Genomic DNA, 26130 nt, shown 5'->3' on the forward strand with positions numbered 1-26130 from the left:
TGGGATGTTTACATGAGTGGCTTTAGTTAAAAAGGTGAACTAAAGAAGTTTGAATTTTAAGACTAGCTTTTTTGGGGGATATTTTTATTTATTTTTATTTTTTTAAGTTGTGCAAGGGAGATCGAGGTGCGCCATTCTCGAGTGGGGATGTTCAATGGCCTGCATGACTTAAAAAGTCCAGGAAAGACTGCTACAAAGTTTGTAGCACAAACCGTTTACAAATTAAAGTTTAACCCGAACAAACTGTTTTTTGGGGATTTCATTTAGTGGGTGAGTTTAGTAGTGGGGGTGCACCATATGAGATAGCACTTTGAGTTACGATTTAAAAAAAAAATATATATATATATATTACTGTTTGGATACTATTGCTTTAAACTACAAAAAAAAAGAAAACATTTGAACGAAAAAAAAATGCTTTTTGTGGACTTATTTGGGAGTATTTGCATGGTAGTGTTTGGTGCGTCATCTCATTTGGGATGTTGAAGTGAGTGTGCAACTTAAAAACATAAGTTATTATTAAGTTAAATATGTTACTTTTGGACTTTATAGATTGTGCCCATGGGGGATCGGGGGTGCGCCAACTCAATGGGGGGGTGCACGACCATCAGTCTGTGACGGGATCCTGGTGACACAAGAACATCAAACCACCACTGGTGGGTTTTTTACTGATCCACATGTGAAGCCTGTGGCGTCCAGCACGAGAGCTTTGGACTGTGGAGGTCCAAAGGAGAACCACAACCAGGAGGACCGCCAAGCTCTCCTTGGGGCCTCCATGCTCCCCGGGACCATCATTTTGGTGCAGTTTCTGGATTCACTGATAGTCCGAACTCGAAATTTTCACGGAAGTCCTTTCAAAGGACGATTGTCCTTCGCCTCCGTGTTTACCTCCTCGCTCTTCAGCTTCTCGATCTACTCGTAGTCTGAAATAAACGGCATCATCTCGGAGGGTTTTACCGCTCCACGCGTGAAGTCCGTGGCGTCCCGCATGAGAGCTTGGAGATCCTCCAGATTTGGACTGTGGAAGCCCAAAGGAGAACCGCACACAGGAGGATCAGGAGGACAAGGGAAGCAGGAGGTCTTCCCCTCTCCGTCCTCCAAGCTTTCCTCGGGGCATCCGTGCTCCTCGCTCACACCCCCGATGCCAGAATCGGCGCTGGGGAGCTCGGGGCCGTCGTCGTGGTGTGTCCGGATGCATTCGTAGTCCAAACTCACCTGAATGGAGGCTTCCGTCAAAGTCCCTTCAAAGGGAGATTGTCCTACACCTCCGCGACGACCTCCTGACGCTTCGTCTTCTCCGGAACGGTCGCTCTGGAGCTTCTCGACCTTCTCATAGTCTGAAATAATAACTGGCGTCGCCTCGCTCTGGGAGAACTTGCCGAGAACTTCCAGAGGGAGGTTCCGAGCGTCCTTCATCTCCCCGTCCTGGTCTGCGAGAGTCCCCACGTGGCCGTAGGGGGAGTCGGGGGCGCACGGCATCAGGTTGCCCGACGTGAGGAAGGTCACAGGAGCAGGCCACGGTTGGGAATTCCTGGCGGCGAAGAAGTCGACCATGGTGGTCCTCATGATCATCTTCTCCAGGAGAGTTTTAGGGTCTCCGGTACCTCCAGGGTACCATTGGTCTCCGGGACCTCGAGGGTCTTGAGGATTCATACAACCGACGGACATCACCGTGAGGATGTCCACAGGCTGCAGGAAGAACTGCAAGGACTCGTTGGTGAAAGGAGGATTTGCCCACTTCTGGAGAAGAGCAGAAGTTCAGAAGGTGAGTGGATTTGTTTTTATTCAGGCTCTGGATTTGGTCTATGGTCCCTCTCATGGTGGTGTACTGTGCGTGCTAACTTGGGTGGAGGCATCTTGGGTTCAGTTCCCACTCAGTGATGATGCAAATGTAAGAGTGAACGGTTGTCGGTCTTCGGATGTCCTCTGCATTTGACTGGAAACCAGTCCACGGTGTAGTCTTGTCCTGGTTCTTCAGGTGTAGTCTTGTCCTAGATCTTCAAGATGTAGTCTTGTCCTGAATCTTCAAGATGTAGCCTTGTCCTAGATTCCTGAGTTGTAGTCTTGTCCTGGCTCTTCAAGATGTAGTCTTGTCCTGGATCCTCAAGATGTAGCCTTGTTCTGGATTCTCAGGATAAGACTAACCCCAGACTGGTCGTCAGTCATTTGCAGGGCATATATTCTGTGGAGACAGACAACCGTTGACTCGACTGTCCCTGAGTGGGAACTGAACCCCGATGACTTCACACCAAAGTCACACCAACGGACCACTGCACCATCAGGGACTTTCTTTCTAGTCTTTCTGTTTTCTGTTGCATTGATGGTCATGAGGAGCCATCTGGCATTTTGGTTCTCGCTCTGGCAAACCTACGTTCTGCAGGAAGGATTTTCCCGGGTCTGGGAGCAGTGGACCTCGAATCTTCTTGAAGATGTAAACCCTAAAACCACAAAATGTTTTGCCCAGGGAGGATTCACAGGATGCTGGCACTGCGTATTGTGCTTACCAATTGGTCTTGTCTGTCCTAAAAACCAGAAGAGCCAGAAAGACGGCAATGGCAGCTCCTGAGACCGTCAAGCCCAAAACCAACCACAGGGAGTCTGGCAAAGACAAGACAGGTTTGAAAACCTACTCATTGTCCCAAACGGTAACCCTTGGTTGAGCTTGTTAACCTTGAAACCCCATTCCTAGTTCATTCCTCAACCATGGTTTGAAATCACAATTTAACATCCTAAACTGGTATTAAAACTCTAACGCTCACATGAAATCCTATTTTGAAAACCTAACAAATGTCTGCACCCTAATTTGAAACCTTCAAATCAAGCTCGAAACCTTGTTTGACACAGTACCCCTGGCTCTAAGTCTTACTTCAAATCCCCCAGTTTGAAACCCTAACCTAACCTCTTCTTGGCACACTTATTTGAAAAACCTAAACTTTGGTGAAACTCTAAATTCAGACTTGAAGCTTATATTTAAAACCCTAGACCAGGCCTGAAACCCTATATTAAGTCTTGAAACCCAAATTTGAAACCCATCCAGGCTTGAAAGGGTGATTTTAAATCCTAACTTGAATCCTTCACCGTTTTTTTGAAACCCCATTCCTCTCTTGAAACCCTAACACAGGCTTGAAACCCTAATTTGAATTCCTCACTTTGGCTTCAAATCCGTGTTGTGTTTAACCCTGGCTCAAAAAAAACTAACCCTTGTTTGAAAACCTTACCTTGCCTTGAAACCCTAACTTGACAATTAAACCCTGGCTTTAAATCTTCTTCTTTTTTTCTAAAACCAGAACTTGAAACCCTGAATCAAACTTAAAACACAATTCTGAAATGGATTCACGTCTGATCTCGACTCGAGTGAGAAATCTGGATCCAGTTTTCCCTGGGGTCTCAGTAAACGTGTCGAACTGCAACCCACCAGCAGGTGGCGCCGCGGCCTCCCCGACATCGGACGTCCAGCGTGCGGCGGCGCTCCAGTCGCTCCACGCCGACTCCAGCGTGTCCTTCGAGGGCTTCACCCGAACTCGTGCCTCGTACACGGCGCCTCGCGTCAGCTGGTCCAGACTCAGCTCGGACCGGCTCGACTCATTGTGACTCAATTCCGTCTCTCTGTGCACTGACGCCCCCTGGTGGATGTAAACGTTGTGCTTGCATGTTAAACATACAGTTCAGGCATAATATTATGAAAATTAGATATTTTTGTTATTTATTTATTTATTTATGAATGTATGTATTTATTTATTTTTCTCTCTGTGCACTGGCGCCCCCTGGTGGATGTAAACGTTTTACTTGCATGTTAAACATACAGTTCAGGTACAATATTATGAAGATTTGATTATTTATTTGTTTATTTATTTTATTTATTTATTTATCCTAAGGAAAATACAAGAATTGTTTAGGAGGGGTTCGAAAAAGTAAAGTTTCTCAAGAAAAAATAAATACATTTACGAGAATTCATTTGCATTGTTTTAATAATAATAATAATAATAATAATAATAATAATAATGACAATAATAATAATCTCATATTTTATACAAGGAAATAGGCAAAATAGTCTACCAATAAAGTCGTATTATTTTTCCAGAAAAATAGTAACACCATAATAATACTACTGATTAATCATCTGGCTCATATTGGCCAATATTAGCGTTTTAAAAATGTGTGCAAATTTTGGAGATGTGTTGTTTTCTTTTACACATCACAACAATACAGAATAAAACGATAATGACGTTCATTTTCCAGAAAATCTGCACAAAAAAAAATAGATTAAAAAAAGATTTTTTGTCTCCGTTATAATGTAAAACAATTTCAAATACAACAAAAGTTGTAAAACAGTCAACTATTACACATGTAATTCATATCTTTATTTTTGTAAGAATTAAGGGACCAAAAAGAAAGTTATATTTTTAATTATGTATTTTTTTTATTTTTATTTTTTAATTAAAAGGCTGATGAACCGGTTATCAGAATTTTATTCTGCCAAAAAAAAAAAAATCATATTGGCCTACATATTTGCAATTCAGCATTGATAACTGGCAGATTTTGAGGGGGAAATGTCCTATATTGTTCACAAAATCCACACATTGAATTTTCATACATGATTTCTTTCAAACTTATTTTTATTGTATAACGCAATCCTCGGCTTAAGGCTATTCTTTTTTTTTTTTTTTTTTTTTTTTTCCCAATCCCTCACCTATTCATTTTTTTCCCCATTTGCATTTTTTGATGGTAATTATAAGAATGCATCAATAATTTTTAGAATGTGTAATCCAGTGCAACAAATAAAAAAAAATAAAAAAAATAAAATAGCAACGTATGCCTATGATGTCATTAAGACACCTGCTAACTGTTTTAAATTATGAAAAATTAAAAAAAATCCTGGTTAATGTCATGTTGTGTTATTTGGACACGACGTATGCGTTACACACATTCCAGGGCTCCTCCGCCAGCTTCCACTCCAGCTGGAAGTCGTACAGCGGCATGAAATGCTGCTTGGCCACCGCCCAGGAAACTGCGGTCTGCTTGATTTCAGGCTTCCCCGGAGGAGGTAATTTCACTACAAATGCACACACGCACACAAAGTGAATTGACTAGGCTGAACAGGCTGCAGGAGAATAATAAAAAATAATAATAAACATCCGTCTTGAAACTTCAGTGGGGAAACGGCAACGAGTAAGCCAAACTATATTTGCTGCTAAAAACGGGCTACAGAACAAAATCAAAACAGAATTGTAAACAGAGAGACAACGACATATACACAATTATAAAATCGTAGCGAGGTCGCATGATCAACTTTTTTTTTTTTTGTTTGCCGCCTAAACGGGCATGTGGCGTTGGATGGTTTTGATGTTGCGTCGTCACTACTACGTTGTCGTGAAACAATGGAAGGAAAATAGCGACAAGTCGGCCACGAATGAGGGACAAAATATTTTTTTTTGTTGCCTAAACGGGCGGCAAAAAAAGAATCAAAGGGCACCTTAAACAGTAGGGATGTAACGATAAGCACGATATCGCGATATTAAAACTGCCACAATATCGTCGTCGTCATGTTCACGATATTTAAATGCAACACATCGATTTAATAAGTCAGGTTGATTTCCATTTGTGCAGCTCTAACACCCTCTGGTGGCTAGTTGTTTTTTTTTTAAGTGCAATTTAATTTTCATTAGGGATGTTTTGGCCCTTCTATGTTTGAAATCGACGCTAATTGTCAGAAGAAGGGGAACGGAATGTGACTGTGTAATAATAACATAATAATAATAAACATAATAATAACATAACATTGATGTTATGTACAAAAGCACAATATTGTCCTTTTTTTTAATGTATTTTTTTTTAGTATGAGCTCTTTTTTTTTTACAATATTGTGACCTTTTTTAAATATCGCCAACCTCCCCACAATATCGTGATCATTATCGTATCGTGAAGTATATGGAGCTGCAACAGAGACACGTGTGAAAGCGACGGGGATGACGTTCATCTTGAACTTTTGATTTGCTGCAAACAAATCGGACCGTACCAACAAAATACCAACAAATCACATCAAACAGCATTTGTAGATACACAAAGTGACATTCCCTTGGATAATGAAATTAGCCTTGGGCACCATACCCGATTAGCTCACAACGATTTGACGAATTTGTTCAGCCACGTGGCTTTTGATGATGATTATTTGATTTGATGTCATCACAACTTCTGGAATTAGTGGAGAGTTGACGGCTATTTGGCAAACGAAGGAAGGAAGGTCGAACCTACTTTGGCGGCGAGACGGGCAGCAGCTCCAGCACCGTACTCACCGTGACAGGCCGGTTTGTAGGCGGGCATCTTCACGTCAGAGCAGTTGATGGAGACGTTCAGCTCGTGGTCGGACTGAAACTGAGCACAGGACAAGTGACGGGAACCAGATGGCACCAGAGCACCTCTTTTGTCTAAATGAAGCTCCTTAACTCACTTCGAAAAAATTTCATGGAACCAAAGCACTACTTCTGTCCAAATAAAGCCGCTCAACAAGATTCCTTGGCACCCATCTGCCTCAAGATGGCGTCAAAGCAGTACTTTAGTCCAAATGAAGCTCCTTAATTCACTTTAATAAAGTTCCTTTGCAAACACGATGCCACGAGATGGCACTAGAGCACTTCTTTTGTCTAAATGAAGCTCCTTAACTCACTTAAAAAAAAAATCATGGAAACAAGTTGCCGTAAGATGGCGCCAAAGCACTACTTCTGTCTAAATAAAGCTGCTCAACATCATTCCTTGGCACCCATATGCCACAAGATGGCGTCAAAGCACTACTTGAATATAGTTCCTTTGCAACACGATGCCACAAGATGGCACCAGAGCACTTCTTTTGTCGTAATGAAGCTCCTTAACTCCCTTCAATTTTTTTTTAATGGAAACAAGTTGCTGTAAGATGGCGCCAAAGCACTACTTCTGACTAAATAAAGCTGCTCCTAACATGATTCCTCGGCACCCATACGCCACAAGACGGCGTCAAAGCACTACGTCAGTCCAAATGAAGCTCCTTAATTCACTTCAATACAGTTCTTTTGAAAAACACGATGCCACAAGATGGCACCAGAGCACTTATTTTGTCGAAATGAAGCCCTTTAATTCACTTCAATATAGTTCTCTTGCAACAAGAAGATGGCGCTGTGGTATATTTGCATATGTAATAACTAACATATTGCATGAATCATTAAGTAACCTTTCTTACAATTCAGTTAGACAAATTCTAACAAAGAATGCGTAGGCCATAAATCAGAACGTTTACGTAAGCGTCTCAATAAATGGGATAAACTTTTATTATGCCTGTAAAACGTGAGATAAAGAGTTTTGGCGTTTTGGTCAGCATGGACGGAAAATTACAGGGTACACAGGGAGTGTCTACTTCTGTCTCAACTCACTTCAAAGTATTTCCATCAAAGTTGCCACATGATGGCACCAAATCACTACTTTTTCCCCCCCTAACTGATGCCTCTCCACTCATTTCAATATGGATTCCTCGCACCGAGATGCCGCAATTTGGCGCCAAAGCACTATTTCTGTCTAAAACGAAGCCGCCTTTGTACCAATGATGGCGGTGAAGGACTCACAATGCCGTCTTTTCCAAAGATGAGCGAGCACGTCCGCGGCGAGGAAGGCGTCCTCACGTCCAGCGGCCGAAGAAGACACCGGGACTTGTATACACGCCGACTGGAATCACAACGATGGGAAAACAGCTTTCATTTTTGCTGAAAAATTCTGACTTTAGTTGAAGCTCTCATTTGAAACGCTAACATTTCCAAGTCCGACTTTGAAACCTTCAACTCAAATCCCCATTTTGAAATCCTAACTCGTTTGAAAAGCCAACCCGGATTGAAATGTGAAACTCTTAATTTGAATTTCAACATTAAAACGCCAAACCCATCATATTAAATACAAGACATTTTGAGCCCTCCATTTCATGAGTACTGTATAACAATTTTCCGCCATTAAAACGCTGACGAAAATATGGGCACATGCATTGCACGGATAATCCATTAGAGGGCAGTATCAGCCAGCTGATGGCTTTTCCAGCGATTCAATAGTGGCAAAAAGCCGGTTTTACATGGAGACTTTTTAGTCATAATATTCAGTTTGAAATAATTCCGAATTAAGATCTCTAGTCACCTTGTTTACATGTGACATGATCCATTACGAGCTGCCGTTTATATGTTTTCATCAGATCAACCGGCAACCGCGAGAGGCACGGAAGTCGATCACGTGATTTATCAAGATGGAGTTTATTGTCATTTGGGAGAGTAGTTGTGATATTCTTAACACTTTTACTGAAGCAACATCTTGATAAAAAAAGAAGTTTAAAGTACTTAAAAACAAGTTCTTCCCTTTCAGACAAAGCTCTGGGGAAACGCCGCCATTTTAGTGGGTGGAAACAACGACGTCATGACGCATTTACGTCCAGACGGAGCATGCGCGTTGCCGCAGCCTTTTCATTCCGATTGAGGCGTTTGTATGGAGCATTTTGTTTGTTTCTTTTCTTGTTTATTGAACATATAAACATAAACAAGTAGCAGAAAAAAAAATTGTAAAAGAAATTTAAAAGAAAGAAGAATCTTATACAATCATTAGTGACAGCTTACATGTTCATTCCGTTTTGCCGTTCGGATTCAGTCTAATCGAAATACATGACTCCATGTAAACCAGAAAGTTCTTTCAGATTTTTAGGAATACTAATATGTTTGATATGTCTGTATATGATTATATTTTGACAGTTATAAATGTACGAATTTAACGCACTGTGACTGGATGTATCTAAAAAAATCAAAGTTTGTTCAAAAGGACCAATAAATACTTTATTAACAAAGAATCAGAATTTTATCTCATATATTTCATGGTTCAGGCAACATTGGCTTCAAACCCGAATCAGAAACGTCCGCCCTCGTCGCAAACCCACTCACGCAGGGTCCGACATCAACCGTGGCTGTTTCAAGTTCGTTGACCAGAAGTACACGTTCCATAAATGTCGAGAAATCAACACGTTTGCTTTTTAAATACCTAATATGCAATATTTTTGTTTTAAATCAGGGCTGTGCCGCAACTTCTTGTCGGACCCTGTCATGATCAGACGGTTGCTCTGTATTCAGTACAAAAAATACGATCCAATCGGAGATATTTTTATTTTTTTTTGTCCTTACGGCTTTGGAGCGTTGCTCCTTTCTGCATGTAGACTGCACGCCGCCACGTCGTCGTCGTCGTCGTCGTCGTCGTCCGGGCGTGCGTCCGAGTTGTTCCAGACGCACGTGATCGTTCGATTGTAGTCGTTGAAGCAGCTCAGGTCTGAGAGGACACAAACACACACACAAACTTAACAGTTATTACACTTGTTTTGATGACATCCGTCCCAAGGTTATCGTATAGTTAACGAAATGACTAAAATTAAAATAGACAAAACTATTGCGTTAATGAAACAAAACACAAATGAAAATGCTTTAAAAAATATATATACTGTATATATGAAACTACTGGACGACGAACGACAAGCACCAAAACGTATTTGTCAACGTTAAAACTGAATAAATTTAAAAAAGAAGTCAAAGCTAATAAAAAAAAAAAAAACTAACTATAATGAAAAAAATGTACACACTATTTACAACCCTGTTAAGTACGCTGTAGTGTTTCTCAAAGTGTGGTAAGTGGGCTCCCTCTAGTGGTATGTAAAAGAAGCACGCCATCAAAATAAGGTTTCAGTGGCTTAAATGTTTTTAATTCACTCCAGTAATGCAAAAAAATCTAATAATAATAATAATTATTATAATAATAATAATAATAAATAAAATGTACAAAAATAATAGTTTTTATAACTAAAACAATAAAAAAAATAAACATTTTTTCTTCAATAAATGCTGCTAAAGATTCAATCCGTTTTCTGAGAAAAAAAATATGGGGAAATTGGGGGTAAAGTAAAAATAAATTAAAAAAATATATATATTTAAAAAATAATCTACGAGTAAACAAATCCGTCGGTGCCGAACTGCAAATATGCAGGTGTTGATTGTAGTTTTACCTTGTAAAATCACTATCCAACACTAGATGGCAGACATGTCTTAGTTGTGTCTTATACTGCCCTATACTACAACTAGTAAGGAAGTAAATTGTATTTATATAGCACCTTTCACATGTGAAATTGATCACACAGATAAAAGCAAATCAAATACGAAATACAAATACATATGCAACTCACTGCTGTGTTGGCGTTTGGGACAGTCTGGCCTCACGGCGGCGACAGCGAGCCGAAACGTCAAGAGAAGAAGAACCACAAGAGCAGTCCTCATGGTTGTGTCTCTTTCGGATGCGGGATGTGGAACCAACTGCTTCCTCCTCCGTCGCATGCTGTAGACACAAAGACACGCACATGCAAACACACGGCAGGTGAAGGGAAAACAGAAGTGGAAACGCGAGTTTCTGTCATTCACTTCCACTTGCAAACACCTGGGAGGTGCTTTTACTCAAAAAAAAAAAAAAAGAAGAAAGAAAGAAAGAAAAACATCCAAAATTAGAAACAGACAGACCTACAAGCTAGTTCATCCGGCAGACAAACAGACAGACAAGTTAGCTGGCCGGACAGACGAGTTAGCTCGACAGGCAAACGAGCTAGCTTCCACAGAAGACAGACAAGCTAGCTAGCTAGCCCGACAGACAGTCAGATTAGCTAGCTCAACAGACAGACAGACAGACAAGCAAGCTAGCCCAACAGACAGACAAGCTAGCTCGCCCAACAGACAAACTAGCTAGCCCGACAAACAGACAGACAAGCTAGCTCGCCCAACAGACAACCTAGCTAGCCCGCCACAGACAAGTTAACTCGAGTTAGCTCGCTAGCTAGCCCGACAGACAGTCAGATAAGCTAGCTCAAACAGACAGGCAGACAAGCAAGTTAGCCAGACAGACATACAAGCTAGCCCGCTAGACAGACGAGCTAGCTCGCCCGACAGACAGATAAGCTAGCTCGCCCGACAGACAGACAGATAAGCTAGCTCAACAGACAGACAGACAACCAAGGTAGCCCGACAGACAGACAAGCTAGCTAGCGTGATCGACAGACAGACAGACAACCTACCTAGCTAGTTAACACAGAAGATAATCAGTCTTCTTCCATGAAAGACTATAGAAATAAGCAATTTTAATTAAAAAATGGCTCCAAACGATTATTTAATTATTAAAATGCTTACCAATTAATTTGATAATCAATTACTTGACAATTAATCAATTAATTTTGACAGGTCTGGTATTTAGCTCGCCAGTTAGCTAGATGGAGTGCATATGTTACGTTAATGTAAAAGCAAACCATAAGAGTTACTCGTTTAGTGAGTGAAATCAGACATTTCAGACGGCCCCTGAAGCTACCGCCTGCCTTCGACACGTGACATCAGAAATGTGGTGAAAACTTCACTTTCGAGGCGTGGAAGCTCTTTGCTTTGCGTGTTTTGTTTCTTTGCGAAAAGGAAGTCATGAGCCGCACTTACCTGTTTTTGTGGTTCAGGTAAAAAAAAAAGAAAAAAAAAGAAAAAAAGGTCACTATGTTCCATTAGAGACTTCCGTTGCTTTCAACCAGTGTCACGCGACATTACTCGCTTGCACTTGTTTTTGTTTTTTTTAATACACGCAAATGTAATAATTCAACGTGTTTTGTTTGGCACCTCGACAGATCTCTCCATCAAAAACGTTGATCCCCTTTTGCGAGGTTGTGTGCACTTGTCTGCGCACGACTTGCGATTTGCGTGCGTGCAGTTCTGACTTTGAACGCGTTCCCCGTTTGATTCCCAGTTGAAACGTTACCCGCTTCCCCTTGTCGCTGTCTCACTTCCTCCGCCTCGTCTCGCCGTCTCACCGTCAACCGCTCACACTTGCCAGTCTGAAATCACAGCTTTGACCTCAAAAATAACAACTAAGGGGTTGTCCCGAACACAGAGTGGACCCTGATTGATTTTTGAAAATATTTTTTTTTTCCCTTTAGCTGAGCGGTTTGATGTTGTAATAACAATGTTCACCACTAGATGGCAGACATCGCTCCACAAGAGAAGGGAGCAAAAGCCTAATTAGGTCATGAAAATGGCGTCGTAGAACCATTGACAGCTTGCTTGAACTGGATGACGGATTTACTAAATTTGTGACCCGGGTTATGATAGTTTTTGGATTTTTTTTTTAGCTGTATTTAATTTATTTAATTTCAATTAATTTTCATTAATTATTAGATCAGGTTTTTTTTTTTTTTTTTTTTACATTTTTATTAATTTATTTTTTTAAAGAAAATTCTTCATTTTATTTTATTTTTATTTATAATATTTAGCATTAGTTGTATTTTTTTTATTTAAATATATGGAGGTTTAAAAAAAAGTTACTATGTATTGCGTAATAGTAAGGTTAACAACTGTTTGACTTTTTCCTTCTTCAGCATGGACATACAGCAATAATTACATTTAAAAAAAAATGAACCCCAAAAGCTAATGTAATAATAATAATAATAATAATAATAATAATAATAATAATAATAATTTTAATCAATTATTAGAGCAGTTTTTTTTTAGTTTTTATTAATTTAATATTTTTTAGAAAAATCTTCATTTTATTTTATTTTTTATTTTATTTATAATATTAGCATTAATTGCATTTTTTTAATATATATTTTTTTCCGAGTGCAATATATATATATATAAAAAAAAAAAAAAAGTCACTTAGTATTGCGTAATATAGTAAGGTTAACGAACCCCAAAAGCTCATGTATGAGATAAATTGACAAAGACCAAAACAAAGGACATTTGTTTGTTTTTGACCCGTATTTAATTTATTTTTAATTTCAAATAATTTTAATCAATTATGACAGCATTTTTTTTTAGTTTTTATTAATTTAATAATATATATTTTTTTTTAATAAATATCTTCATTTTACTTTCTTTTTATTTTATTTATAATATTTAGCTTTAGTTGAATTTTTTTTAATATATGGAGTTTTTTCCACTATACAGTAATTATATTTGTATTTAATTGTATAAACATACGATGTACTTTCAGTTACTTTTCTTATTTTTTTTTAAAATCATTTCATTTTTTTTTTATATACCAATACATACTGTATAGATGTGAGTTCAAACTAATCCCTTGCATGTGGCAATATTCAATCAAATAAATGGATGACAACGCAAATCACGACTCACGCGTGCGTTTATGAAATCGAACCGTCGTAGTTTTTCCACGTCCTCGTGTCTCATGTTGGCTTATTGGAAGCGGCGCTCACTTTCATGAAAGGAGGCAGGAAGTGGTTTGCTGTGGTCGCGCTCGCGCCCGTTTCCATCTCGCGCTGGTGCGCGAACGGCGCGCGGGGGGGAAAGTCCAAACGGAACAAGATCTCACATCTTGCTTGTCGGGTTTTTTTTTTTTTTTTTTAAACCAAGTCTTGTATTGTCATAAATGTAACATATTCAGGCAATGTGGTCCAAAACGAAAATAATAATAATAATAATGAATTCAATGAATGAAAATGTTCAAAGTGCCAAAATAACGGAAAGTCAGACTTGACCGCTGGCGTCAAAGCGCAAAGAATCAAATACTGATCACCAATTAATCAGCTGATTAATTTTGAAAAAAATATAATAATAAACAAAACAACTTATTTCAGCAAATTAACAATTTTTTTGCCTACTTTTTTTAGGTGTATTATTTGAATGTCATTATCTTTGTCATTTGCTGCAATGTGTAAAACAAAGGCCAAAAAACAGCAAAATATTTTTTTAAAAATTGACTGATTTATGTCAATTTTAACTCATTCAAACCCAAAAATGTGTAAATACGTTTTTAACTTATTTATATGTTTTTAATACGTATTTACACATTTTTTCGTTTTGTTTTGTTTTTTACGCAAGAGCATACAGAAGGCTTTGACGCAGCTTCTGACATGAAGAGGTGGCTTAAAGCAACGGTGGTTATTACAAAAAAAGGGCCAGCAGATGGCAGCAGAGTATAAGAGATCAGCCAGGGCCATGTTGCAACAAGCTCTTTTTTTCAGTGTTTTCACCAGGAATGTGAATAATGATGAAACTTAGCTGTATTCGAATGCCAATTGCTGCAAAACGGAAACTTATACAAATATATTGTTTTTTCCCAGATGAAAGAAGAGACTCTAATCTTTCTTTTGGTTGCTTCCATGTTTTTATAGCAATAGAACACAATATTATGTGGGCCTTGCAAAAAAAAATCAGTCAAAAAGTGAAAATGGCCGGGAGGGAATGAGTTAAAAGCGCTAATATCAGTTAGCATGCTAATCGGTCAGGCCCAATTACACAGACAGATCGATAGATAGATATACAAATAGACAGATATATAAATAACATATTGTACAGGAATCTGTACTCACTTCATTGACTGGCGCAGCTCACATCAAACGACGACAGACAACCGACCGACTTGCAGCTTCTCCAAAAAAACCGATCGTCAGAAGCGCCTCCATCCAACGCATCGTTCCGATCCCGCGGCAACGCCGCCGCCGCCGCCGGCTTCCTGTCCAACGCCGCGTTCAATTCACAAATTCTCACTTCTGCTTCTCCTCTCGAAGACGTTCCGATGGTATGGAACTCTTCTTTTCTGTACACGTTGATTGATTTAGCGGAGCATTTTGTGTCGTCGATCCTGTCGGAAGAGCAAAAAAAGACCCGCAACTGCTGCGATCAAAGCGTTCTGATGATGATTACTTGGTGGCACATTTCACCCCTTGATAGTCTTGAAATTTGATTGTACTCAGCACACATTCTTTGCTTGCCGGGTTTAGCAAAGCAGATCCAGAAAATCACAGAATTTTCTTTCTTTACTAAAATAAAAAAAGTTTTGGTAGTTTTTTTTTTTTTTTTTTTTTACTTTATGTTTGTACGGTGTCCTTGAGTGCCCAGAAATGCACCCCCCAAAAAACAACATGAATATATTATTATTATTATTATTATTATTATTATTACAGCAGTATAGAAACTTGTAGCAATAAAGAAACTTACCTAGTCAGCAGAGCTCAGACTGAAGTACTGAAATGATTTCCATTCGTCACCGAGAGATGGAGGGGAGCCGGAGGCCTTGTGGCCACGCCCACAAAGGTTGTGCGCTTACGCCCACAATGGAATCTGTCAGGGCTTGTCATATTTGTTGCATTCGTTTTGCCTTATTTAAAATGCATTTTTTTATTTTATTTTTTAAACATTTATCTCATGAAAATAATTGGCTTATTGGAAATTTTGAAATGAAAAAACAGAGGTACAACAATCAGCAACTACTCACTACTCAACAAGTAATTGATTAAAAAAAAAAATTACTGGGCAACCGTTTTGATCACCGATTAGTTTACACTTAAAGGGATACTTGACTCATTGAGCCATTTTCAGAAGTAAAAAGTGAATATTTTGTTTATGATTAATGTGGTAACTTCAGTATATTTCATGTACAATTAATGCCTTTTTAAAAAGTAATTTTTCTACTTGTTGTCGACTGATGATGACATCATCTGTGCTGAGGAAGTAGCTAACGACCAATCATGGCCCCAGTTTACTGACCAAACCCAGAAAACAGGTGAGCCGTGATTGGTCGTTCCCTACTTCCTCAGCTCAGGTGATGTCATCATCAGTCGACAGCGAGTAGAAAAAAATACTTTTAAAAAGGTATTAATTGTACATGAAAAATAATGAAGCAATCAAATTAATTATAGATAAAAAATATTATCTTCTTACTGCTGCAAATGGCTAAATGAGTCAAGTACCGCTTTAATTATTGGGAGAAATAATACAGTACTTTAATTAATGACAAATTTAGTTGTGAATTTAACTTGTTTTTTTAGTGTGTTACAGTTGTTGCAGTGCCGCACTTTGGCACAGGGGGGCGGTGTTGGTTCAGAAAGCGTGTGAGAGCTGTGGAGCTTGCTTTGAGCGCATTGATTGTACGTTGGTGGGAAAAAAAGCTAAAATAAAGTTTGTGCGGAAGCAAAGAAAAGAGAGTCTACCTGCTCAAGTCTCTGTACCCAAGTTTAAGAGGCCACTGGACAGGGGAAGATGACTTATACAAGTGCAAATAACACTGTGACAATGTTGGCCATAAATGCACTACAATGTAGGGTCGAAATAAACAAAAAAAACAAAGCTTAACATGTTCCAATTATCACTGTAGATAAAGTAAATAATAATAATAATAATAATAATAATAACAATAATAATAAAAAACTCGAGGTCTCGAAGCGGGAACTCTCGCCTTGCAAATTAGTTTCGCCCGGCTTTTTTTTTTTTTCTTCCCTTCCGTGTTAACCGGATGTTGACAAAAACGCTCACATGTTGACGCGTTCATTTTTTGTTTTGTTATTATAACTGTTGTAGTTTAGGTTTCTCTGGAAAACAAAACGTCCCGGAATAGGTGAAGATGTCTGCGTCGTTGATCAGGAGGGGACTCGAGCTTCTGAGCAACGACATTAAAAGTTCGTGTGATTTTTGCTAGCTAGGCTAACATTAGCCGCGAGCGTTCGTAACCAGATTGACTCGTTCGATGAAACTTTCCTCTCAATGTTGCATTTAGATTGTAAAAAAAATAAAAAAATAAATAAAGTGTAAATAGTCAATTTTGAATTCAAACTGCAGGCTTTACTGGCGTGGTTGAGAATTGTTTCGAAGTCATGGACGAAGTTGAGCGAGCCGGCTACATGGCGACGCCATTTTGCAGCTGTGCAAAAGTAGCACAGTCAGTAAATGTTAATTCTTTTGAAAAGTCTTTTTTTTTTTTTTCTCCCCAAGGCTTTTGGCGTATTTTCATAATAGTCATGTCATTTAAGACAAAACGTGATTTTGTTTAAGTATAAGCACAAAAAAATATAATATATATCGATACCAGCACAAATACAAGACTAAATATAAAAAATAGAGACTCGTAAACGCTCATGCTGCTATTGATCCTGATCGTACCTCGTAAAATAGAAGCTGGTCACGTTTCCCATATTCAATACAATAACCCCTCCTGATGATGCCGCGATCATCCTAATAACAAAATGTACTCATCTACGTATGTGCTTTGTTTCCTGGCAGGTGGAAACGACGTCAAGAAGAAGCAACAGGCCAAGACGCCCAACACGGCGGCGGCGAAGGCGCTGGTGAGCACCAACCGCCGGGGCGTCACCCGGCAGGTGAAGCGGCTGCAGGGTCGACTCGGACCCGGCAAGAGCAAAGCGACGGTCAAGGACAAGTACATCAAGTGCGCACTGGGTTAGTGCACACTTTTTTTTTTTTTTTTTTTTTTTTTTTTTCACAAATATCAGATTTGTGATTTTAATGGATTTTGTATGCGGATGATTCTAGATGAGTTCAGGAAGACGAAGGACAAAAATCAGATGGAGGCCAACCTCAGATACTTCACGGCAACGACCTTCAAGGCGACCGACTCGGACACGTTGAAAGTGAAATGACGTTTCATATTTTGTCATTCATTTCTGTCAAATTCCGAAACGAACAACCACGTCCTCTCTTGCTCAGCTCCAGAACTTCAACAGAGGAAGACGGTCCCGCGATCGGCCCAACCAGCCCGCCGCCGCTCGCAAGCCCAAAAAGACCCCGTCGGTGTTCACGGAGGAGGAGTTCCAGCAGTTCCAGGAGGAATATTTTGGCAGGATCGTGGAGGAAAAGAAAAAAACTACATCCTCCAAAATACAGTGACTGACCACCTCAGATTTTTTTTTTTACTTTGTTCACATTTATTTACAATAACTATTAAAAATGTACTGCTTATGTGAATATTATTTGGTTGGCATTCTTTTTTTTTTTTTTTTTATATATATATATTTGTTTTTTTCTCACTCACTCACCAGAGATGATATATAAATGTACTTCACTTCATAAAAATTGGACTAAAATCTATGGTCATTTGAGTTCATGAACAAAAAACGAGGTGATTTTGGAACGTCTCGTCTCCGCTAATCTGCCACTGTCATGTGACACACACTGACACGCCCCCTTTCGAATCTGCAGCTCGCGAGTGCGTCATCAAAACTGTTAAACCGACCGCTAATTAATGCTAGCTAGCTTGTAGGATGGATGGTGCCAGAGTAGCCACTTGTTGATATACTGTAGTTGTGTATCAGGTTGATTTTCATCGAAATGATGAGAGAAAATTATATGTGAAATAGTTTTAGTTCCTAAATGTTAATCATGATCTGTTAACAACGAAAAAAAAAAATACAGGGATGAAATGATTGTGATGGCTAAAACGTTGACAGTTTTTGTTGACTAAAATTAGACAAATAAAATATTTTCTTGGACTAAAATGTTAGCTTTAGAGTCGACTAAAAATTGACTACATAAAAACGAGATGAGTTGACTAATTATGACAAAAAAACGAACGAACAAGTTGGATTGAAACTGGACTAAAACAGACTAAATTTAAAAATGGCGGATAAAATGGACACTACGTACAGTATATTCTCGTTTTCCCGAGTATGAGGAAAATGCAGTGTAGTAGCAGCAACTGGCCGCCAGGGAGCGGTGTACTCAATCTTTCCACCCCATGGGGTTTACTGTACAATCAAGAAATTCTGGTTCTTCTAAAATTAATGATTTATTGGACAGTGCACACCCATAATTAACGTGCATCTCCACGTGAAATGCCACAAACAAAATACAATACCCATGTTAGCCCAGTAAACCCCAAGACTTGTGAAAGGAGGGGGGAGAAAAAATACAACATAATAGAAACTACAAAATGTTTCCGAAATCGTGTCAGAAGGTCAAACGGCGGACAAACCGTGCTAATCTGTGCTGAATGTCACCTGATGAGCAGGAGGGATCACGGACGGACGGGATAATTGTCTTAAGTACTAACGCAGGACATCAAGTAGGGCACGAGGGGCCATTTTAGTTTCGCCTCGTGAAGCTTTCAAGCTAGCTAGCATGCGCACGTCAGCTGCTCCCCACAATTTGTTAGCTTGTGACCGCACCGAGACTTTTGCTTTGGTCACGTGTGGCAAATGGAGTCATTCTGCTACAGCATTTACGAATCTAAATGTTAAAAATAAATAAAGGTACTTCTAAAGAAAGTTTAGTTTTTCATAAATGCTAAGTTTCTATTAGTTTTAGTTTGTATTGACCCCTTCAAAGTTTGTAAACAATGTGACGCAATTTAAAGGGCGGGGCTTAGCTGGAGGCAAAAAACGTCTTAGTGGCGTGTGGTTCTAACACCGGTCAGCATATTTTCACAGAAGGTTCACGGAAAACGGCCATTTGAGCTCATATGTGAGTAAACTGATAAAAATAGAATAGAATAAACAAGATAACCAGCGTTGTTTACTTCTAGCTGCACTTCGTGGCCTCCAGCGGTTGTTTTTGCCTCCAGTAAAAAACCGTGACGTCATCGTGACGTAGACAAAGGGGCCAATAAATACTTTGAGTGCAATTCTATGAAAAAAAAAAATGTCTCTAAGTATTGTATAATAACCTACCATTTTCAAACAACCGCGTGGTTACCGCAATACCAAAAGAAAATTTAAAATTAAAATCATGTGGTTATTAATGGACATAGGAAAACCAAAGTAAAATTCCACTATTGTTTTATAAACCCAAAGATGGCTCCTTTTTAAAAATTTTTTTTTTTTTAATAAGCATTTTTGGGAGGAGGATGCCGGCATTAACTTATTGTAAATCTCATGTGCGTATTATGATTTTTAATTCTTCTGTGCAAATTGTGAAAGTCGTAAATTCTTGTGACATTTACTGTTTTTTCGAGTCAAACATGATCTCTCATTTTCATCCTCCAGTATGTAGAAAACGATTTGCATTTGACCTCTGAAGGTCACTACAAACCTACTGTAATGTTTAATTTGGTCTGAATTTAGACACAAAAAAAAAAAAAAAAAAAAAAAGACAATCAAAACATTGAGACTTGACAGAAGTAAAGTTTATTAGAAAAACAAAACAGTTGAGACAGAGAGGCGCGTCTGGCAGCATTTGTACAAGCCAAGAGCGCGGCAACAACTCGGGACACGAACGTGGAGTTATTAAATAAAAACCACAAGACCAGCTAAGCAAGTTGGCGTTGCAAAGCCTCGAAATATGTACACACAAACGCGCAACGCAGGCCTTATGAAAACTCAAAAATGTACTCGAGAGGCCCTTTTCTGGACCAGAGGAAGGTTGCCATGGTGAGGGATTTGTGGATTCCATTCTGGGATGATTTTTTTTTTTTACTGATGACAAAATAATTATATTGACCTTTCAGGATGAACCTACATTGTTGTGACAAAAACTGATTTGCATCAGTTTTGATTTAAAAGATGAGGGGGCATAAATGTTCCCGATTGAATCCTATCGCAGCAATATTGACGTACGTTTCATCTTACTGGAGAGATGCTGAGACCAGTAACAAGTCGGACTTTTAAATTTCAGTCACGTTTTTTTTTTTTTTTTTTTTTTAAACGTATGTCTAACAGCTTGCTCATCCTGAAGCCCAATTTTACGAGGACTGTAAAGTGAACAGCCACTGACCCGAATATATGACTGAATGGCCAGACAGGCCAAGACATTTGAAGCCGCCATATTGCTCCTCCCAACAAACGTTTCTCGCTTATACGATCCGACACATTTACAGTTTCCAAATTGGAGAACATTTGAGACAGTATTTGTAGAAACGGCGTGATTTAGGTTTTAAATTTGTTAAACATAAACAAGAAGCCTTCAGACATTTTACAACTTGCCTTAAAATACATGTATAAATGATATACTTGATGTTTAACTTGTATAGATTTTTTTAATGAAAGCATTCTAACAAATTCAACAAAAGATGCCTCTGCCAAATCTACATTATAATATTAGGGTAAAAAAAAAAGTGAGCGAGTCTAATCTGTACGTATACGCAGTCTGCTCGCAAGATGGGAGGAGCAAGATGGCCGCCCTGTGACTTCAACTGCTTGCATGGGCGTGTTTGGGCTATCGGCTATCCAGTCACATCTTCAGATCGGTGTCCAAGAGCGGACGGCTTTGCCCCGCCCCCTCGTCCTTATTTGGCCGACTTCCCGCGGTGGTGCCTGCGGACCTCCTCCATCAGGTCCTTGAGGTAGCGGATCTCTCGGCTGATGGCGTCGGCGCGCTCGGCCAGCTGTCGGTTTCGGGCCTCCAGCGCCTCGCGCTCCACGTTGAGCTGCTCCTGCTCCACGCGCTTCTTCTGGCGGTAGCGCGTGGCCGCCGTCTTGTTCTGCTCCATCTTCTTCAGCTTCTTCTCCGGCCCCTTGGGGGCGCCGGCGGACGACTTCACCTTGGCTTTCGCGGCGGGAGGGGGCTCGGGTCTGGCGTAGGGTTTGGCGCGGGGGGAGCCGGCCGACGACTCGATGCCGGAGTCGCTGTCGCAGTCGCGGGGCGGCGGCGGCGAGGCGGTCTTGACGCGGACCTCCTCCAGGGGGCGCTCGGGATCGGGGAGGACGCATCCCGGGGATGGGGGCGGGGCCGGGGGGCAGGGCTCCGACTTGGCGACCACCGCCGGCCGCTCGCCGTCTTCGGGGGGCGTGGCTCGGAAGGCCTCCAGGTCCAGATCCATGTGGGAGGAGTCGAGGGACGCCAGGAGGTCGTCGGGGGAGGCGGGCGGCTCGTCCGACGAGCAGGAGCCGATGAGCGACTCCAGGTCCAGGTCGCCGAGGTCCAGTTTCTCCGACATCCAGTCCATGCCCGCGAAGGCGTCGTCGTCGTCGTCGTCGTCGTCGTCGTCTGCACACAAGTTTCAGCGGTTTCGGTTACGTTCCCCCTCAGGAGACGCTCAACTTGTTTTTCATTTTTGTTAGCCTCTCAAGGGTGTCTCACATTATATGTTAGCATTAAGCTAGCAGACTTTTGCTAAAATTAAATTGCTTCCCTCAGTTTTACAGCAAGTTTATTGGTTAAACAAGGTTATTTTAGTTAACTAAAACTAACAAAAAAATAAATAAAACAAAAAAGCAATTTAGTTAACAAAATAAAAACAAAAATGCTTAAAAAAAAAACTGAAAGTACATTTTATGTTTACAAAACTAACAAAAATGAACTATTATTCTAGCAAAAATGTCCTTCGTTTTAGTCGTTGGTAATTAATTTCATGTACGAGCCTTTGCGGGATGAATTTAAATGTGATTTTAAGTCGATTTATTTTGATATGAACCAGAATAAAGACGTTTGAACGTGTGTCACACGGAAGTGATGTCATCTCGCAGCAGCCAATAGAAAAGCACCTTCAGATGATGTCGCTCCCATGGTGTTTTTTTTCAATATTGAGCACAAGAAATACACGTTGCGTGAGGCAATTGTCAGTCTCCCTTAAAAATAAAACAATAAAAACGGCGCCGGCAGGTACTAGTCACCCCCAAGCTCAACATGAGTAGCACACGGGACTGTTCTAAAAATAGCTCACTGGGAGACTGACTTACTAAGAAGAATTAAAACAGAAGAAGGATGTAAACATTGAACTCAACATGGTACATGCTTCTTCCGTACTACATTTATATATTAAAAAAAAAGAAAAAAAAAGTGTTCAATGGAGAAAAAAAATGCTGTTTTTATTCACCCAAATATTGAACAAAGGTAATTGAAGAGCTGTAATTATGTCGTAAATTTTGTTCAGTTATCCTTCATCACGATCTAATATGGGCGCATGTCGAAGCGGCAGTCAAACTTTGCTCATGTTTGGACTCGCGACTCTCATATCGAGTCGACGCATGTGACAATTAGTTGCGCTGACAAAAAAAAAATGACATCAATCGGCCCCCAGGAAGTCATCGATTTTAAATGGATCACGACCAATTAGCGAACCGCCGCATGTCGCTGACAGTCGAAGCACGCCACATAACATCAACACACAACCACATTACGGACATTTAAATCTTTGCATTTTTCGCTAAAAATTTGACGACGCTGACATCACTTTATTTACACTATCGACACTTTTTAAAATCAACAAAATCAAAAACAAAAACCTATTCTTCGCCTCGCTTCAGCGACCTACTTTGACGGCGGCCATTTTGTACGACTCACCTTGGGCGGCGTCGGCTCCCGCGTGGCCGCGGAGCAGCTCGTCGGCCGCCAGCCACGGCAGAGCAGCGCTCACGCCGGAGCCCGCCTTGGCGTCCAGGAAGGAGGAGGGGAAGGGGTGGCCGGGAGGGGGGGAGGGCGGGGACAGCAAGGCGGCGGTGTGGTAGGGGGACAGGGAGAGCGGGGGAGAACCCGGGACCTCCCCCCCGAGCGAGGAGGAGGGTGAAAGCGCTTCTTCCTCTTCATCTTGGTCCAGAAGGGGCCCCATTGGGTCAGCCATCAGAAACGAGGGCCCTGTTCGGAAGCGCGACAGCAAGTTAGCAAAGCGTTCGGGAAAGCCGCCATATTGGAGGTGGCGGAGCTGCCCGGGAAACTGATGCAAGTAAATGGCCTGAATGCCGTAAACATGACTTTTTTTTTTTAAACACTAATTTTTATGAGTACTGGTAACTAAGGCTTCTCAGTTATAAAGAAAATATTAATCACAATTTGGTAATAATTGCAATCATAATTAGGACAATATGTTTTCTTTTTTCGTACAAAACAAGAGAACGTTTAAAAATAAAAATTATTAAGACAAACAAATTAATTTGAAACACTAATTATGCAAGTTCCATTTTGACCAAACAAGATTTATTTATTATTTTAAAACTTAAAAAACAACAACAAAAAACGTATAAACACGTTCTATTTAAAATGTATTGTGTCCCAAAGACGGATGTATACGTGTTTTTTTTTTAATGCAAAAGCATACAGAAGTGTTTGATGCATCCTCTCAACTTCACAGAATGGACGAAAAAAAAAAAAGGTCATAATTACAAAAACGGCCAGCAGGTGGCAGCAGAGTATAAGAGATCAAACTAGGGCCATGATGAAAACAAGCTGATTTCCCCACAATTCTAAACAGATTTATGAATAATGATGAAACTGAGCTAGATTCTAATGATAATTGCTGCAAAACGGAAACGGATAGAAATACACTTTTTTTTTTTCTCCTGATGGAAAAAGAGACTTTAATCTTTCTTTTGTTAGATTGCATGTTTTTTTTTTTTTTTTTTTTTAATAGCAATAGAACACAATATTCTGTGGGTGTAGCAAAATCAGTCCAAATCCAGTAACACGGGAGCAAAGGGGCTTGCTTCAGTCAAAATGGCTGCCAGTGAATGAGTTGACTACTAACAATGACAGTCGCTCGTTAAAAACGTGACACGCGTGCGTCGTTGCTCTTGCGCCAGCCACCCACCTGAGCACAGGGCCTCCACGGCCTCCAATGCGAGCATCATGGCTGCAGCGTGCGGTCAGCGCTAAGGCGGGGACAACCGAGTGCGGAGACGTTGGCAAGTCGAGACGACGTTCGGTACTGCTGTCGACTGCAGCAAAGCGGAGGGGAATCGCCAAGAGAGACCTGACGACAAAACAACACAAAATGGCCGTTCAATGGGGGCGCAAACATGAACAGAAATCATCAGCAACGCTTTCATAGCGACACCTTCGGACATACTTCATGCTCACGTGGCGATATACATACGTGGAAACATTTTTTTCAAATATAACAGTAATTTGATGAAGCGCTGATGCTTTATGTCAAACATTAGCGACAATTCATTTGTTTGCATTATTAATCTGGTAATATGGCAAGTTATTAAACTGCTTTTATTAGCTGCTAATGAGACGAAAATTCAATATATCGAAAATGGCCTAAAAAGAATTAAAAACTGTAAAAATAATCTTAATTTCGAGCAAGCAGCTTCCTCGTACATATGGGTTGTGTTATCCATTTTCAGATAATTATCGGTCAGTTTTGTACCTCCCATTTGGCAAATATTTGTACAAACTTTACTGCAGCTATACAGTATCCATTACGTACCATATTGAACATCTGAATGTTCTGTTCTTCCTCAGAATTCCGTTTTTATTCATTCTTTCTCAATGATTTACACTGCTTGTTCCTCATTAATAATAATAATAATAATAATAATAATAATAATAATAATAATACAATCCTGGCACAATCTGACACCGTGGAGAAAAAAAAACCTCTCACGTCAAAAATGGAAAACTTGTGTTTCACGTCACAAGAAAAGTCGTTAACCGGCTTAACTGGCACGTTGGGGGAGGGGAGGATAATTTTAGCCAATCCTTAACCAAGGCGGCGTCACGTGACGTAAAAACCCAATCGATCCGCCCCCACCCCGGCGTACATTTCCTAATTTGGTCATGTCGAAGCCCGGTGGCCACGCCCCCCCGGAAACGTAAGGCCCGCCATTTCCCTGACAAGTAGTCCGCTGGCGAGCCAAGGGTGCGTGACGACTGAGCTCGCGCGCCATTTTGATCACGCCACGTTGTCAAAAGTATTTCATGTACACAAACAAAAACCGGCGTCCACATTGCATGCCGAGTTCGACGAATGACGGTCATTTCGGCTGTCCGACATGTTTGACTGCGATTTGGGAACATTTTAGTTGAGCTAGCAAGCCAGACGGAACGATTTGGGGGGCACAAAAAGTTGATCGTCCAGGGCGCGACTCCCTTCCAACTGCCACTCGGTGTCATCAAAGACACAAGCCAACTTTACATATCAGCCTGTTGACACAATTATCGATTATTGAGAGTACGTTTACAGTCCATCGTTCCAAAATCGCTACGTAAAACCACCATAAGAAGAAAAAAAAAAAAAGGAAATGAATGTATACTTACGCCATTTTGCCATAAATCGCCATTGCTTCGCCGATGCCCTGCCTGTTTTGATGCCGCTGCGCAGATTGCCGCCACCCGCCTTTAAACTGCCATGTTGAGATGTTGGTTGTGGTTGATAGCTGCCAACGGCGAACACAGCAACGCGCACGACGACACTCACAACAGGCAGACGAAGAGCGACTGTTACGAGTTAAGCGCTTCCTCGGGGTGATTATACTGCACCGAAGCACTACCAAGTGTGTCCCTCCGCCAAAGGGACGTTTGTCATAAATTAACTGCAGCGCGAGCGAGCGGAGCAATTTGTGTCCTTTATGAAACCCGCCTTTACGTCCACTATCGGACGGTGCCGTTGTATAAAACACGCGTACCTCCGCTCTTCATGCCTTTCGATTGGTGGAGCGCTTATGCGCGTTCTTAC

General features: G+C 40.5%; 3 protein-coding genes across 10 annotated transcripts; 1 reads left to right on the top strand and 2 right to left on the bottom strand.

The window, feature by feature from the left end:
* Positions 1-91: 91 nt before the first annotated feature.
* Positions 92-19254, bottom strand: LOC144020175 (uncharacterized). 8 transcript variants are annotated; one of them, XM_077523360.1, is made up of 12 exons: positions 16947-19253; positions 14381-14652; positions 11090-11134; positions 10214-10362; positions 9168-9309; positions 7587-7686; positions 6291-6369; positions 4923-5050; positions 3413-3620; positions 2502-2595; positions 2369-2435; positions 92-1737 (listed from the first exon to the last, which is right to left on the bottom strand). In XM_077523360.1, exons 4-12 carry the CDS (start codon positions 10359-10361, stop codon positions 910-912), a joined length of 1794 nt encoding a protein of 597 aa, XP_077379486.1. In that variant the 5' UTR covers position 10362; positions 11090-11134; positions 14381-14652; positions 16947-19253; the 3' UTR covers positions 92-909. The 8 variants fall into 8 exon arrangements, with proteins under 8 accessions (XP_077379486.1, XP_077379485.1, XP_077379484.1 ...); XM_077523359.1 differs by lacking the exon at positions 11090-11134 and having other exon boundaries at positions 92-1734; positions 16947-19254; XM_077523358.1 differs by lacking the exon at positions 11090-11134 and having other exon boundaries at positions 18800-19252.
* Positions 16263-17773, top strand: rps19bp1 (ribosomal protein S19 binding protein 1). Its single transcript, XM_077523368.1, has 4 exons — positions 16263-16465; positions 17067-17243; positions 17337-17434; positions 17511-17773. Exons 1-4 carry the CDS (start codon positions 16411-16413, stop codon positions 17688-17690), a joined length of 510 nt encoding a protein of 169 aa, XP_077379494.1. The 5' UTR covers positions 16263-16410; the 3' UTR covers positions 17691-17773.
* Positions 19255-19901: 647 nt separating the features above from the next.
* atf4a (activating transcription factor 4a) lies at positions 19902-25941 on the bottom strand. The gene is made up of 4 exons (XM_077523362.1): positions 25713-25941; positions 24259-24420; positions 23019-23309; positions 19902-21722 (listed from the first exon to the last, which is right to left on the bottom strand). Exons 2-4 carry the CDS (start codon positions 24296-24298, stop codon positions 21022-21024), a joined length of 1032 nt encoding a protein of 343 aa, XP_077379488.1. The 5' UTR covers positions 24299-24420; positions 25713-25941; the 3' UTR covers positions 19902-21021.
* Between the last annotated feature and the right edge of the window lie 189 nt (positions 25942-26130).

This window comes from Festucalex cinctus, chromosome 6 (assembly GCF_051991245.1).
Source record: "Festucalex cinctus isolate MCC-2025b chromosome 6, RoL_Fcin_1.0, whole genome shotgun sequence".
NCBI lineage: Eukaryota > Metazoa > Chordata > Actinopteri > Syngnathiformes > Syngnathidae > Festucalex > Festucalex cinctus.

Excerpts from the sequence above, each read along its gene's own strand:
- rps19bp1 (XM_077523368.1), top strand. The coding sequence starts at position 16,411 with ATGTCTGCGTCGTTGATCAGGAGGGGACTCGAGCTTCTGAGCAACGAC. Across the intron at positions 16,466-17,066 it reads TCTGAGCAACGACATTAAAA|GTGGAAACGACGTCAAGAAG; the intron begins GTTCGTGTGATT and ends GTTTCCTGGCAG. Across the intron at positions 17,435-17,510 it reads CCGACTCGGACACGTTGAAA|CTCCAGAACTTCAACAGAGG; the intron begins GTGAAATGACGT and ends TCTCTTGCTCAG.
- LOC144020175 (XM_077523358.1), bottom strand. Across the intron at positions 6,370-7,586 it reads TCTTTGGAAAAGACGGCATT|TTTCAGTCCGACCACGAGCT; the intron begins GTGAGTCCTTCA and ends TCCTGTGCTCAG. Across the intron at positions 3,621-4,922 it reads TGGCGGAGGAGCCCTGGAAT|GGGGCGTCAGTGCACAGAGA; the intron begins GTGTGTAACGCA and ends TACATCCACCAG.
- atf4a (XM_077523362.1), bottom strand. The coding sequence starts at position 24,298 with ATGATGCTCGCATTGGAGGCCGTGGAGGCCCTGTGCTCAG. Across the intron at positions 23,310-24,258 it reads CGTGGAGGCCCTGTGCTCAG|GGCCCTCGTTTCTGATGGCT; the intron begins GTGGGTGGCTGG and ends GCTTCCGAACAG. Across the intron at positions 21,723-23,018 it reads GGGAGCCGACGCCGCCCAAG|ACGACGACGACGACGACGAC; the intron begins GTGAGTCGTACA and ends ACTTGTGTGCAG.